The 13,971-nt window shown below is 44.2% G+C and overlaps 2 protein-coding genes across 7 annotated transcripts in view; one reads left to right on the top strand and one right to left on the bottom strand.

Moving 5' to 3' along the window:
- Positions 1–5,120, bottom strand: part of CHID1 (chitinase domain containing 1) — a 103,762-nt gene extending 98,642 nt beyond the window's left edge. Inside the window, exons 1-4 of one of the 3 annotated variants that reach the window (XM_088166701.1) lie at positions 5,060–5,120; positions 3,247–3,319; positions 1,948–2,090; positions 638–787 (exon numbers count right to left, since the gene is read on the bottom strand). In XM_088166701.1, the coding sequence (XP_088022827.1) occupies positions 638–787; positions 1,948–2,058 (261 nt within the window). In that variant the 5' untranslated portion in view covers positions 2,059–2,090; positions 3,247–3,319; positions 5,060–5,120. Of the gene's footprint in view, positions 1–637; positions 788–1,947; positions 2,101–3,246; positions 3,320–4,758; positions 4,823–5,059 lie in introns of those variants that run through there. The other 2 variants (XM_088166702.1, XM_088166700.1) reach the window with 2 other exon arrangements.
- Positions 5,121–9,481: 4,361 nt separating this feature from the next.
- AP2A2 (adaptor related protein complex 2 subunit alpha 2) overlaps positions 9,482–13,971 on the top strand; it is a 44,876-nt gene continuing 40,386 nt past the window's right edge. For all 4 annotated transcript variants that reach the window (XM_014873596.2, XM_088166699.1, XM_014873595.2 and 1 more), the window contains exon 1: positions 9,482–9,663. In XM_014873596.2, coding sequence (XP_014729082.1) covers positions 9,597–9,663 — 67 coding nt within the window. In that variant the 5' untranslated portion in view covers positions 9,482–9,596. The remainder of the gene's footprint in view (positions 9,664–13,971) is intronic.

Raw genomic sequence — 13,971 nt, 5'->3', positions numbered from 1 at the left:
CCACACTCACAGTCAGACAAGGTTTCCTTACTGGCTCAGCCCTGGGTTTCCCATGGCAGAGTCCCAGATATCTGGATCCTTAAAGCAATTTAATTGTGGTGCAGTAACACAGAAGCAGCTCGAGCTGGTGCATCTGGGGAGACCCCCCAACAAAGGAATCCCCAGGTTTGTACCCTCTATGCCTGTGATAGTCTGGGGTCTTTCTGCTGAGCCCTTGGTCCCTGCTGTGTGCCAGTGTCAGTCCCCTGGCCAGTGCCACAGGTCCCTGTGCCCTTTGCTGTCTGAAGGGTCAGCACCAGGTCATGGCCCCTTGCCTGGGGCTCCCACGCAGGCACAACCTGCTGCTCCCACTGCAGCTGCACACCCAGTACCTGCTCTCAGTGCATTGCTCAACACCAGGGAGAAGAAAAACAATATGAACCTAGACATCCTTCAAGAGACAGATGGGAGAACAAGGGTTTGATACCACCTGAACCCCAAGTCAAGTCTCAGATACTTCTCCAGCTATTTGACTGTATTTTACCAGCAGACCCCATTACTATAAAAATACTTTTAAACAGGGATGCAAACTTGCAGGTTAGCACAGTCTGCTGCATATTCATTCAAAGCACAAATTTTATTCATTGTATCAACTTACAGGAGTAATATATCCCAGAACATCTCCTGAGAAATGTCGTTCCTTCACCTTCTTGGAGCAATAACTTTTATGTTCCAGTATAATATCCTTTGCTTTTGGATCCACGACTACCAATCCCCGGTCCTGAACATTTTTATCAGAATGCAGCTTCTGTGGAGAGAAGACAATTATTAGAACCAGTTATATGAAACAGGCACTTTCAATGGCAACAGACTTTAAAAACAACAGCAAAACAAATCACTTCTTTAAACTCTGAGCACTCCTTTTAAATGATGCAGAGCACTTTGATTTAGAACTGAAACACAAGAGTCCTCAGAAATGATTTGTCATCATCAGTAAACTTACTTTGTTTGGAAGGTAAAAAGCACATAAAGAAAAACCAAAACCCAAGACATTTTAAGAGTAAAGAACATAATTTATGACAGCTGATGGTGCTCTGTTTTCTAATCAATAATTTCTGTCATGTTACTCACAAAATAATAAAAAAGGGGTTTGGAGTTCTTAACCAAAAATTTGAAGACAGTTTTTTAACTGGATATATTTTAGTCTAATTATGCTGCATTTCTGTTACTGAAGGTCAAGATTTTAAACACTCTTCTTCGGGGAAGATGATTCAACCTACCCAGCAGATAAAAACAGAATGAGAAGATCTAATAAGATGGGCATGGTGGGTATGCAGAAGCCATCTATTGATTCATTGTAAGGAATTTAGGGATATGGCCTGCCTTAACACTTTGTATGACCCTCACTACCTGCAGATGACATTTGCTTCCTGGTAGATGTTGAGCAAGTAATACAAACAGTGACAGATGTGTATGCACGACAGGAAACAATAACATGCTCAGCAAGTGAAGAGAGACTTCAGCATGCTGGCTCTGCTTGCTCTGATTGTTGTGGGACTCTGAACTACTGGTTAGAAAGTTCTTCAAACTTTCATCAGGATACAACCTTCCCATTGGCAAGGCTCCATTCCACCAGTAAATGACCCAGAGCTCTTGGCCCAAACTACTGTCCCCCACCCTGGTTTCCAAAGGGATGGAAGCGTGTTCCCTGAGGGGACAAAAACTTTCTGCTTCTGCAGCATGCATAGAAGATAAAGCTCCAGAAGTCCACATCATATGTTTCAAGAAGTGAACCATTTGTGACACACAGAAAAGCTGAAGGAAACGACAGTTTCAAGTTTTATCAGAGTATAAGTTTCAGCGGAAATGCACTAACACTGTTTTAACCGAGGCAGAGGCCGTTTACCAAAGTTCAATTAATTCACTGCACATGTTAGATAAGACAAGAATTTCAGTTATTTCCCTTACCTTTTCCTCCAGTTTTTTTGTAGCACCTTTCTTTGCATCTGTTTTTGACAGGGTACTTTCAGCTACCCAGCATATCATGGCAAGAGAAAGTGAAGCACAGAGAAGCCTCATGGCGTTTTGCCCCACGTCAACTTTATCTTCTCCTGAAAACATAAGAGTTCAAATCTCTGTGAACAGAGGAATATATCAGTTTCATTTGGTTTCCTTGTCTAAAAAAAGTCAATAGATTTTCTTATCTTCTTCCATTTAGAATCAGACTTCTTAAGGCAGTACTGTTCTAACAGTGCTTTTGCTCTTGCAACCAAAGCAGAGCATTTTAAGAGATTATTTCTAGTCTTAAACATCTTTTTTTGTCCCTTGTTTTAATAGCTGTATCACAGATGAAGTGGGTTGGACCCTTGCAACTTCCTTTTTAAAGAATCTCCCTAAAGAAGTACAGTTGTTTGCAGTTGAAACTGAGATAAATGTCTGCTGCACAGAATAATTATTGTACCACCTTACCTTTTCTATAGTAAATAAGAGATAACATTTCTTCTGCTCCTACCTAGCCTGGTCAGTGTGTCATAAATAAACTAATAGATATAAAGAATTATAGCTATATGCTCATAGCTATATGCCTTTATTGTAACCTTTGATTTCAATTCCTTGCCAAGTCACTGATACAGAAATTGAAGAAAAAAAAATGAGTGGGGGGAGCGTTCTTTTTGTCTAGAAGAATAACTTTGACAGTTTGTTCTAGCTCCAGATAAAGGAACTGAGAGCTAGCAGACAACAGTTCTGTTATGTGTTCATCTATCACACCTGGTATCTGTAGGAAGACTTTAAAGCCTTTTAAAGACAAACAGTTTGTTTTCCAACCTCTCCCCACTGGTTTCCCAGCCTAGCTCCCAGCTGTGAATATGGAGAAAACAGAGAAAAAAATATTTGCATTTGGGGAACCAGGGCTTTAGATCTGTATCAAGCTGCTTCTCAGAAATACGAGATCCTGACAGGGAAGAAAATTGTTTTTTTCCAGTATTCTGAATTTTTGTTTAACTTACAAAACTATCTTGCTTTCTATATTACTCTACCACTCTGAAGACCTACAAGCTCACTTCTACAAATCATATTTACAAGACTTGGCACTGATAACAAGTGCTGCTCAAAGTTTGAGTATTTTTGTTTCTGTACAAAACATCAGTTGAGGGATCCCACAACAAGAGACTGAGCCTCTGAGTACTGTGGCAGAAGGAACCATAAAGCTTCAATGGAAATGTACTCAATGAAACAGACATGAAATCGACAACCCAACAAACTTACCAGTATTTGGATGTGTCTGGCTTAGTAGTGAGATTTTAAAAACCAGAGGTATTAATTGTAGGATTTAGGGACTCTGCAGGAAAAGAGAGAAATATGCGATTAGGCAACAAAGTAGAAGGATGATGGCAGAAGTGCTTGAAAAAAGCAATGCCAGTATCACCAAAGAACATCAAAAACCTCATGTACAAAATTATTTGAAGATTTTAGTCAAAACATCAAAATAAAAGTAGAAAGCCTTCTAATATTGCTTGGATCCAGAGAGTGTGGTAAAAGCTAAATAGCTATAATACTTGAAATTCACTATTATGAATAATTAAGGTCTTATGCTTCTTCTTTGACTTCAAGGTCACTGGTAACCCCCTGGTTTTCCACATTCTAAAAAATGAGAAAAAGCAGGTTGTTTTTAAAGTATCCCTTATGTTCCATCTAGCTTGGCAAGATCTATAAACAATTGCAGAGAGGAACAATTGAGAGCCTCAACAGCCAATACAAGTCTTAACTATTCGGACAGGATATCAATTCTCCCAGAAGCTCGTATATATCGATTTGGAGGTGTTTGATTTCACTTTCAGAAACAATTAGCAACAGCATCCACTTCCCTGAAGAGAAGATAACATCTAACAGCTGAAGAACAGAAGCTTAAAAAACCATCACTGAACTCTAATTAGACATCAAAATGTGCTCATTTCCTTAACAGGGTCGTATCCATCTGTCAATTATTGTGAAGTCAACATCTACTGCTAGATTTATGGGAAGCACTGAGCCTATGGCAAATTGGTTTCTGCTACTGACAGCCCAGTATCAATTCTTAGTTGGACACTTATTTTAATAGTTTGTTCTTTAACAACATCAATGAAAGTTAAATAGACAGCATCACTGTATCACAGAAGATGAATTGGTCAAACTTTAAATGCTCTTTATGGAAAATATAAGCATGCATTTTGCAAGCTTTACAAAACTAAATCTTCATCAAACTTCTACGAACTCTCTGCCATTTTTAACACGTCTCAAATTAGCTGAATTTAGTAAAGCTGTCTGAGCTTGGCACTCTTTGTTTATCTCCTCTATCACTGCAAATTGCCTCTGTCTATATCCTTGTCCAACTGATACTAAGAACAATTTAAAGCTTAAAACATCTTTTGACAAATAGATCTGAATCCCAGGTTTTTCTCTTAGCCAGGTTACACTTGCTTAACTCCAGCCTCCACATGACGTAACATACTTTTGAACAGCTGTTTCAAATCTATCTTCATTTTTAAAAGCGAATAAAGCTAGCACAGATTTAGGGTGCCCAAAATAAGCAAGCAAAGAAACTAAATGGATAGTACACAACACTGAGTTAATATTTATAGTTTATTTATAAAGGAGAAACTAGATTCTTGCTACATTTACAGTAAGAGCCTGCATCGCTTAGTACAGAAAGACCAGGAAGCATATTGCTGATGCGTTTTTAAATGGAAGCAATACAAGCAATACTGGGGAGTGAAGAGTGAGAATAAATCCGTTTCTAACCTGTGTAAACATTAAACCCTCCCCTCTTGTAAAGTGCTCCACTTTGACGTTCAGAATTCCCTCCCACACCGGCCCAACTCTCGAGATACCAAAGCTCGCCAGGAGCCCGCACGCCTGCTACGGCACCAGCGCCTCAGCGCCGGCCCCGCCGCGGCCTCCCCCGAGCTCGGCCCCGGCGGGGCAGCCCCGGCCGCCCCCGGCTGCCGCGTCACCCTCCCCGCGGCACGGCCGGGCCCCCTCCCCGCCCTTTCCCCTCCCCTCCGCGCCTTCCCAGCCCCGGCGGGCTGCGGACACCACATACCGCCCGCCGCCGCCGCGGAAGTGCGGCCGGGCGGCAGCGCCGCGCCCCGCCCCGCCCCGCCGGCTCCGGGCAGCGCCGGGAGGGCGCCGGCTGCGCCAACATGGCGGGCAGCGAGAGGCGGCGGCGGATCCCCGGTTCTCCGGGTCTCCGGGCCGGGCCTGTGACTGCCCAGACACGCACAGAGCTGCCCCTGGGCTGGCACAACCCGGCCCGGCCCGCGGCGCGGTGCCTTGGGGCTCATCAGCAGCCGAAGAAAAGAAATGCTAATAACGGTGTGATTGTAAAATCCCATAAAGAGCCTCTTGGTTTAGCCCAAGCTATAGCAGATTGATACAGCTCCAAGTCTAGCCTGGAGGAGGTTCGGGGGTGACCTTATTGCTCACTGCAATTGCCCGAAAATAGGCTGTAGTCAGGTTGGGATCAGCCTCTTCTCAGAGACTACCAGCAACTCAACAGGAAATGGCCTTAAGCTATGCCAGGGGAGGTTCAGGTTGGACATTAGAAGGAATTCCTCACAGAAGGTGATCAGACGCTGGGAGGGGCTGCCCAGGTGGAGTCATGGTCCCAGGAGGTGTCTAAGAAAAACTGAGAGCCATGGTCTAGTTGACATAGTGATGTTTGATCACAGGTTGGATTCAGTGATCTCCGAGGTCTTTTCAAAACAAATTGTTTCTGTGATTGTGAGAAACAGTGTAGGAAAATCAGGAGCTTGGGCTAAAATGCACACAATGACCTGGAGACAAAATGATCATACAGGTAAGGCTGCAGAGAGTCTGCAGGCAGTACTGCTGACTGAGTGTGCAGAAAGGAGAGGTCAAATCTCAGATGGCTTTTAACCGGCTCTAAAATAAAAGATTATGCTTTTAATTGAGTTTTAAATTTTCTTCTGTTTTGACCTTCTACAGTTTGTGTTTTTGCATGCAGCATGGCTTGTGTTATGGCAATTTTTACTGCAGTGGAAGCTTTTGTATAACCCTGTTATTTCACAGGCTGCTTGCAAGGACTAAATACCCTATCAAAAGACTGGATAAAAAACCGGATGTGTTATACCATGATGTAGTGGCAAGGCCAGCATATCCTAGCAGCGTGCTTCCCAACAGAAGCCTGCCTTGCTTTCTGTCTTGCTTGCAGTTTGGTGCAACCTCCTAGAAGCTGAACAGGAAGGTTGCCTTATTCTGTTGAACTGCCTTCTTCTTTCGTTCCCTCTTGTGTAATGAGCATTCTTCAGCACTGAAAAGAAAAAATAGAAATATTTTTCCTCTGAACGAAAGTCTTGTCAGTGAAGCAGATGCATGGTCTTCTATGCCCAGATCCATCCCAAATTTCCATACATTTAGAGTTTCTTGATAATGATATTTTCCTAACTTTGTGTTTTCAGGTGTTGAAAGCAGCACATCTGATACTCTGGCATGGCAGAAGGCATTGTGGTCTCTGTTAAGGGATAATGAATGTTAAATGTCCAGTACAGAAATATGGTTGTGTATGCATCGTGGAGCCACCAATTCTGTTTATTCCTGAGTTTTTTTTCTCCCAGTAATGGCTTGAATAATCATGAGGAGCAGAAGAAAACAATAAATGGTGAGACAAATGTGAGAGAAGTAACAAAGGGAAAGGAACAATCCTTTTTTGTAGTTACCACAACTGGATCCTCACCAGCTGAAAACACTCAGATGAATGGTAATAGTTTTATGAAGGTCAGTGCAATTATTAAAGCCTTTTTACCAAAGTGCAATGAAATCTTGAAAAAAAATTAAAGTAACTCCCATATAAAATGGGAAGGAGGGGACCAACACTGTGGATTTGTTGGCAATAAGAGCTTTATGTAATAGGAAAATATTCCTTGATACTATCTCCTCTTCAATGCTGATTTCATACTAATTATAAATATACTAAGTAATCCTAAGATCTTGGGATGGATAGAACCACTTATGTTTGTTTTTAGGCAGTCTGGTGTTTTATAGATATTAGGTTCAAACCAAAATATTTTACAGAATTACCAACTCAGTGTGTTTGCAAAGGGCTGTGCCTGGTGCAAGCTCTGTGCTGAGTAACAGCTGAGTTCACATTACAATGTTTCTTTCAGCCAAGATGCATCTAGAGACCATTACAGAGTCTCTTTCCTCTAGCTACCTATTATTCACATAAAATTTCTACCTTGTCCCTAGACATCTGCAATGCATTACTGAGTTATGAGGCAGTAAGGACAGATGTGCCTACACATTTGTCCCGATTGCACAAGCCTTTGTTGAAGCAAAAAGACAGAGAGCAAGGTGAATACAGTGAAGCCTTGAAAACCAGTCAGAGGAGGCTGACATAAAATAATCAGGGTATGTGTACTGCATACTGAGCCCCTTCAAATGAAACATTTAGCTGTATAGTTACAAAACTAGAGGCATCCACGTGTTAACCACTTGGATATTTTCCCAGTTCTCAAGAAGAATTTGCAGCTCATGTTTAGCTTGGTTACTGCCACAGCTATTCTGCTGGCAGTATTTAAGCCACTGCTGAAAAGGCAGTTGGATACCTGCATGACTTGCAGTATTGACAAGAATACAGCCAGACAGGACTGATAGACTGAGCCTTTAGGTGTCACTGTGCTCTTAAGAGTAGAAATTAGCTCAACATTTTGGCTAGCTCAAAAAAAATTTTTTTTTCTGATCACAGAAAAAACTTCATTTGGTGATATGGGAAGTTTTAATCTTCAAAAGTGCATGTGAATCATTATTAAGCATCAACATCTATTTGTAAAGCTGTGAAGAAGGAGAGCGTTCTTCATGAAAGCCTACAAATAATCTGAGTTGAATAATAGACTAATTGTGCACGACTGCCTGTAGTTGCACTTGGTCTACAAAATGGGTCCAGGGACAAAGGGATGATTGCGTGACTACCACATGCTGTCATCCTCCCTGTCTCATAGATACTTGCACAACTAAAAAGCACTCATGTAACAATGTATCCTGAAAACACCCAGAACAGATCCTTGAGAGGTGACCTGAGGCGTACAGCCTCTGTCAGACAGAGGGTAACAAGTATTATGTAGATCTTTATGAGAGAAAAATGTATCACGAAATTAAAGGTATTGGAGGCTGGATGAATCTTAACAAGATGCAAAGGCAACAGTGAATTTGATTGTGTCAGAGCCTTCCTAGAAGATAGATTGTAGCTAAAAGCTAGCTACTGGGCTCAGTTCACTGGGGGTGAAAAAAGACAAACAGATGACGTGAAATGGCTTGAAGTATGCTGAAATAGAGGTGAAATGACTGATACCCAGTAGCCCTAAGCCCCATAATTCTAATTCATAATTCATAAGTCATTATTCTTCACTAAGCATATACTAAATCCCTTGCATCATGACTGAAGCCCCCAGCATACTTTTGGTGAGGCAGTTTTGAGACCATTTGAACCTATTTTCAGCTGAAGATACTAAACGCTCTGCACAGTCCCACATCTTTGGCATGTTTAAGACAGTTTAACCTTGAAATGTTTTCAGTCTCGGGCGTAGATGCGGTGTGGGACTGTGTCACTCTGCATGTTTACAGCCATCGGGAGGAACATGTGGGAGGAACATGTGGAACAACGTGCCCAGGGAATCAGAGTGGGAGTCTCTACACGAACACAGAGCAACTGCGCCACTCACACAGCCGATGGCAGCTCACAGGGGGGATGTGCCTGAGGATGGAGCTGCACACAGCAGCCTCCGGCCTCCTCAGTGTTCACAGGCTACGTGCACTAGATCCCGTGCACTGTTTTAGGGTCTCTTTTGAGGAGGAGGACCAAGGTACAGCCTCCTGCAGCCCACCCTGTGGAAAGCATATACCACTGAGAGTCTGCACCTTGCTCTTCATATTTTAGAAATAAGATTCCAGATCAATAGTCTGCTCAAAGCTTAGCGATGAAGTGAAATTTTCCAGTGTATTGATGGGCCGTCTCTCTCCTTCTCCCTCAGCAGTTACATCCTCTGAGGTGCCTGTGAAGCCCGGTATTTCACCTTCAAAAATCATCAAACTTCTCGGCCATCAGGGTGACGAGGAGAGGAAGGAATTAGGCTGTTCCCGAGCAGGGAGCGGTCAGTGAATTTACCCATGGGCACAGCTGCTGACACCGCCCTGCCGCCCCTCACCTCAGCCTGGGCCCGTTTGCCCTCAAACTGGAAATCGCGTCCCAGCAGCAGCACGGCCGATGCCCGGGGCCCGGCCTCCAGCCAGCCAGCCCTTTTGGGCCAGAGGGTCGCACGGGAGATGCTCGGGAGCGGGGGCACATCCCGGGGGACGGGCTAGATGCGGGGGCCGCGCCCGCCGCGGCTGCGGCACCGGGAGGCGCAGGGGGCCCGGCGCGCCCGCGGCGCTCCCTCCTCCGCACGGCAGGTGGCGCCCGAGCAGCGCCCGCCCGGCGGCTGCGGGGGCGCGGGAGCCCCGGCGGCGCCTGCGCGCTGCGGAGGCGGCGGCGGAGCGGCCTGAAGCAGCCCGCGGGGAGAGCGGGCGGCGGCTGCGGGGGTTCGGCGTGTCGCGTCCCAGGGCGGCCGTGATCGTGCGCCACGATGCCTGCGGTGTCGAAGGGCGATGGCATGCGAGGCCTGGCGGTCTTCATCTCCGATATCCGCAACTGTGAGTAGCGCCGGGACCGGGGCCTGGGCTGGGCCGCGCCGGCCGTCGCCATGGGCTGGTGCCCCGTGGGGCCGGGGCTTCACCTCTCGATCTCCTCCGCAGTGCTCCCCTCTTCCCCTTGATCCCCGCAGCGGACAGCTCGGAGCGCTCCTGTCTCACGAAATGGCGACGCGCTCGGTGGGGGCGGCGCGGCGGGGAGGGGGGGGCGGCATAAAGCATTTGCCCGTGGGCTTGTGCGCTTTGGGTGGGTGGGTTGGGGTGTTTCCCTCCCCCTCTCCAGCCCTGTCACCCCCTTGCCCCGTCCTTGAGTGTCGCGGTGGCCGCCCCGGCGGAGGGGTGCCGGCGGCCGGTGCCGCCGTTGTTCGCGATGCGCCGGAGCGGTGCCGGGGCGCGGGTGGGTGTGCGGCGGGGCAGGGAGAGGCGTCCCTGGGCTCCTTCCAGATCCCTGAGCGGCTCTCGGTTCATCACGTCACTGATGGAAAACAGGCCTCTGTAGGCGCCGGAGAGCAGGGCCCTCCGTGCGTGTGCCTAGGCTTGGTTGAAATTGGCTTTCAGATTCTGCCTTGATGGAATTCAGCGCTTGGGATCAGTGTGATTAGAAACGGGGTGGACGGGGGTGCGAGTGAGTGTCCCCCCAGAGAAGTGGGGGCAGCGTGTCTGTGAGTGTGCAGCGGGAGAGGAGGAGTACAGATCTGCTGCTGCTTGCTGTCAGGGGGCAGGGGTATGTGTAGGGGCACACCTCGGTGCTCAGTCTTCTTTTTTGTCCGAGAACTGCCTACGATAGTTTAATATTAATCAGAGTTAGAGATCTAAATGTATGATGTGGCAGGAATTGCCTGGGGAAGGGCTAAGGTCGCTGTGGTTGTTGTGATGAAACAGCTCTATTCTGTCCACCTATGTGTCTCTGTAGATCACTTGAGGCTATTTTAAAACAATGGAGGAATGGTAGTAAGGCCTTCTCTCTAAAGATATAAACAGATTTGAAGAATTTTTTAATGCAAATTATGTTGTTCTGACTGGGCTTGTGTTGGAATTATTTAACCACACTGGCTTGGAAAACTTCATAGTGATGACTTCTAATACAAAAAAACCTGGCAACCATTTATACTGGTAAAATGAGACCATTGAAATGCAGTGTCTTTGAAATCAGGTGATTTAGACTTCCAGACATGTGAACAGGGCCTTTATATGTAAAATTCAAGATTGATAATCCGCCTTAGAGCAGAAGCTGTTTGAAAGGGGCGACTTTTTCGTTTTCAAAGCAGAGTTGTGGGTCCTTAGATTGCTTTAGACTTCGCTCTGGTGTGTGTAGAAGATGGCTTATATATAAAATGTGTAGTGTAGCAATTCAAGGCTACAGAAATGTTCTTGTGCTTTGTCTTGTTGGCCTTGCTATTTAGTGAGCATTTTCCAGTGTCCTGGTGTTCTGTGCAAGCTACATGTGTAACATAATTCCACTTGGTGTCATAGCAGTTAAGACTTGCTGTTGTATCTTCCCAATACAATTCACAATGATTTTTTAATCATTGTTTTCATTGGTTTAGCTAGAAGCAGTATGACTTGATTCATCAGTGTCTCACGTCTTGCAGTTGGTTAACTTTGTCCACTCTTGTTTTCAGTGGAATTCGCTAGAAACAAATACAGGATAAACATTCAGGCTCTTAGTTTTGTAACCTGTGTTCAGGGATGTGAAATAACAAAATTTAAAGTTGCAGGATATAATAAATTAGGTACTTATTTCCCCACGAGGCAGTATAGGAACAGAGCTGAAGCTACCTCGGTCCAGATGGGACAACACAGCTCTTATGCTCTAGTTATCTGCAGGAGACACAACGATATAACTTACTAGTGATACAAATAAAATGTTAACACTTTTACTCTTTAAACAAATAGTGGTATGTCTCAAATGTTTTGTCTCTGTCCAGACAGATGTTTGGGAGCTGTAATTGCTTGTGTATCTTTCTTGTCTTCGTAATGAAAAAAGTAGCAACATCTTCTAAGAGCTGCGGGAGAGCTGGAATTGCCACTAGTAGGTGATGTATGAAGCTTCCAAAAAGCTGTGAATGGCATTTGAGCTTTTCCTTTAGTGGAGCTCTGAGTGCTGCCAGCTAACCATGGGCCAGTGTACACGGACTAAGATTCACAAAAATACTTCCTGGAATATTCACAAAAGTACTCTCTGGAGACTCTGGGCTTTGCAGGTGCTGCTATTGGCTAAAGCTCCCTCTTTGCCTCTTCAGTGAGGAGCAAGATGTTGTCAAGAACAAAAACTAGCAGCTCTTAAGGTGAACGGCATCTTTTGGCTAAGCAAAGAAAGCAAGTGTTGTTTTTTGAGAAGGGAGAGAAGCTAGACACCATGTGCAGCTCTTGACCTCTATTTCTAGCCTTAAAATTAGGCTAAATATCTGATAGTTGCAGTGATGTGCAAAGTTCTGCTGGCATGCTTAATTTCAATCCAAATTTTGGCTTTGTTCGAATCTTGTAGCTATTTTTAATACTGCCACAAAGGCCTGGCACTTTTAGATTGCCAATGGCCTTTCCAGATTATGAGTAATTGTGAAACATGCCATGTATAGAGGGAGTATTCTGAAAATTCCGCACAGATAAGGATCCTACATTATAGATCTTGCTGAAAAATGAAAATACAGTTGCTGTGTGCTGACTGTGCTCAGGTGGATGCACAGCATGTGACTTCAAATAATTCAAGTACCCTAAACTTCTGGAGGGTACTTGTGTAAATTTTGACTGTGTAACTTCGGAAATGCTTGATCTCCTTACATCAAGATTTATTTTTTGGACATTTGTATCTACAATGTCTGCAGCACTAAGTAGTGCAGGATTCTCTTACAGGTTGGATATATTACTGATTTGGGAGTGATGCCTGTCTTGATACCAGTCTGTTACAGGTTTCACATAAATCTTTCTTGATAGCAGTTTTCAGTGTTTACAACTTTAGCTGATTGTGAACAAGCACTACCAGCCTGTCTTTGATACCTAAGAGCTTGGTTGTCACTTTTGTGTTGTTTAGACATATTTTTGGCACGTGGTTTATCTATTAAACATCTTGATTTTTGTCTTAATTACTTCTATGTCATATGTAATTTTTAAAGCAGACTATTTTAAAGTACACTTATTTCTCAAAAGTCTGATGTTTTTCGTGAAAAACATTTGGAATGCTACTTGTAGCAGCAGTTGTAAAATATTTCAAGGCTAAGAGAGGCTTCCCAGCACTTTGACTTTGCTCTAGTCTCTGTGAAGCTGTCATATTGAGTGTCTTCTTTCAAAATGAAATGTTCTTTATTCATACAAAGATCAAGTGAATTTTCAAAATATGATAATGCAAGAAAATGAATTATCCTTCAGTTCCTTATAGCTCTCCAGAAATTTGTTTCAGGGCAACTTCTTATTGTAGGCTCTGCATTTTGCATATGGAGGTCCTAGTGCAGATGGCAGGTAAAAATATTTTTTAGAAAATAACCCAGTAGATGCATGGACTTTTCTACAGACTTGGTCATTTGGATTGTTTTGTAACATAGATGAATTGCTACAGTAAGTACGTTTTTAGCTTATTTTTCATAGACACCAGAGAAGAGACAAGGAAACTGCAGGCGGAAAGGCCAGACTGCAGTGCTTGATTAGGATAGCCCAGTTAATTAGTGTCTGGTTGGTGTGACTGAGAAAATAGTTAGGTGTGGCTGTGCTGTACAAAAGACTGTGGTGGAGTGGAGCTGAAAGCTCTGAACCCGTGGTTTGGTGAAGTGCTCTCCAAACTTAGGAGTTCAGGTCAGGAGGAGTCCTTGTCACTGCATGGATTATGTGCCTCATGAACTGAAGCCTAACAAGATCTGCATGTCTTACAAGCACATGGACTCCTGCAAGAAATATTTATTCTTAAATGGTATGTTAAGTCTTTCCTTGTGTACTGCAGAGCTGCTGAAGCAATTTGTCTTATGCAAGATGGTGCTTTATAAACTCTCCAGCTGTCTTAGCTGACAGATGCATCATCAGGATTCTGTTTTCATTTTTTTAAGTACAGCTTTATGCTTATCTCACAATGAAATACTTTTAAGTAATTTGTCACTCAGCCTATTCTGCTGCAGCAACAGTGCTATCTACTACTCACCCTGTAAACCAGGAAAGCTTGCTTTTATCCTTTCATTTGTAGGCTGTAATGTAGAAATAGTTTCTATTACAATGTGAAGTGTTTCACTGGTAAGCCCCTGCTCCACAGTAAAATTGGGAAGCCAGTTCCTCTTGGTTTGATGAAATGTGTCTACACAGAGGCAAAAGCTGCTTGTGTCACAGGTT

Source organism: Sturnus vulgaris, chromosome 6, assembly GCF_052056855.1.
Source record: "Sturnus vulgaris isolate bStuVul1 chromosome 6, bStuVul1.hap1, whole genome shotgun sequence".
Lineage (NCBI taxonomy): Eukaryota > Metazoa > Chordata > Aves > Passeriformes > Sturnidae > Sturnus > Sturnus vulgaris.
The sequence above is the reverse complement of the archived record's forward strand: the minus strand, read 5'-3'. Positions and strand labels throughout refer to the sequence as shown.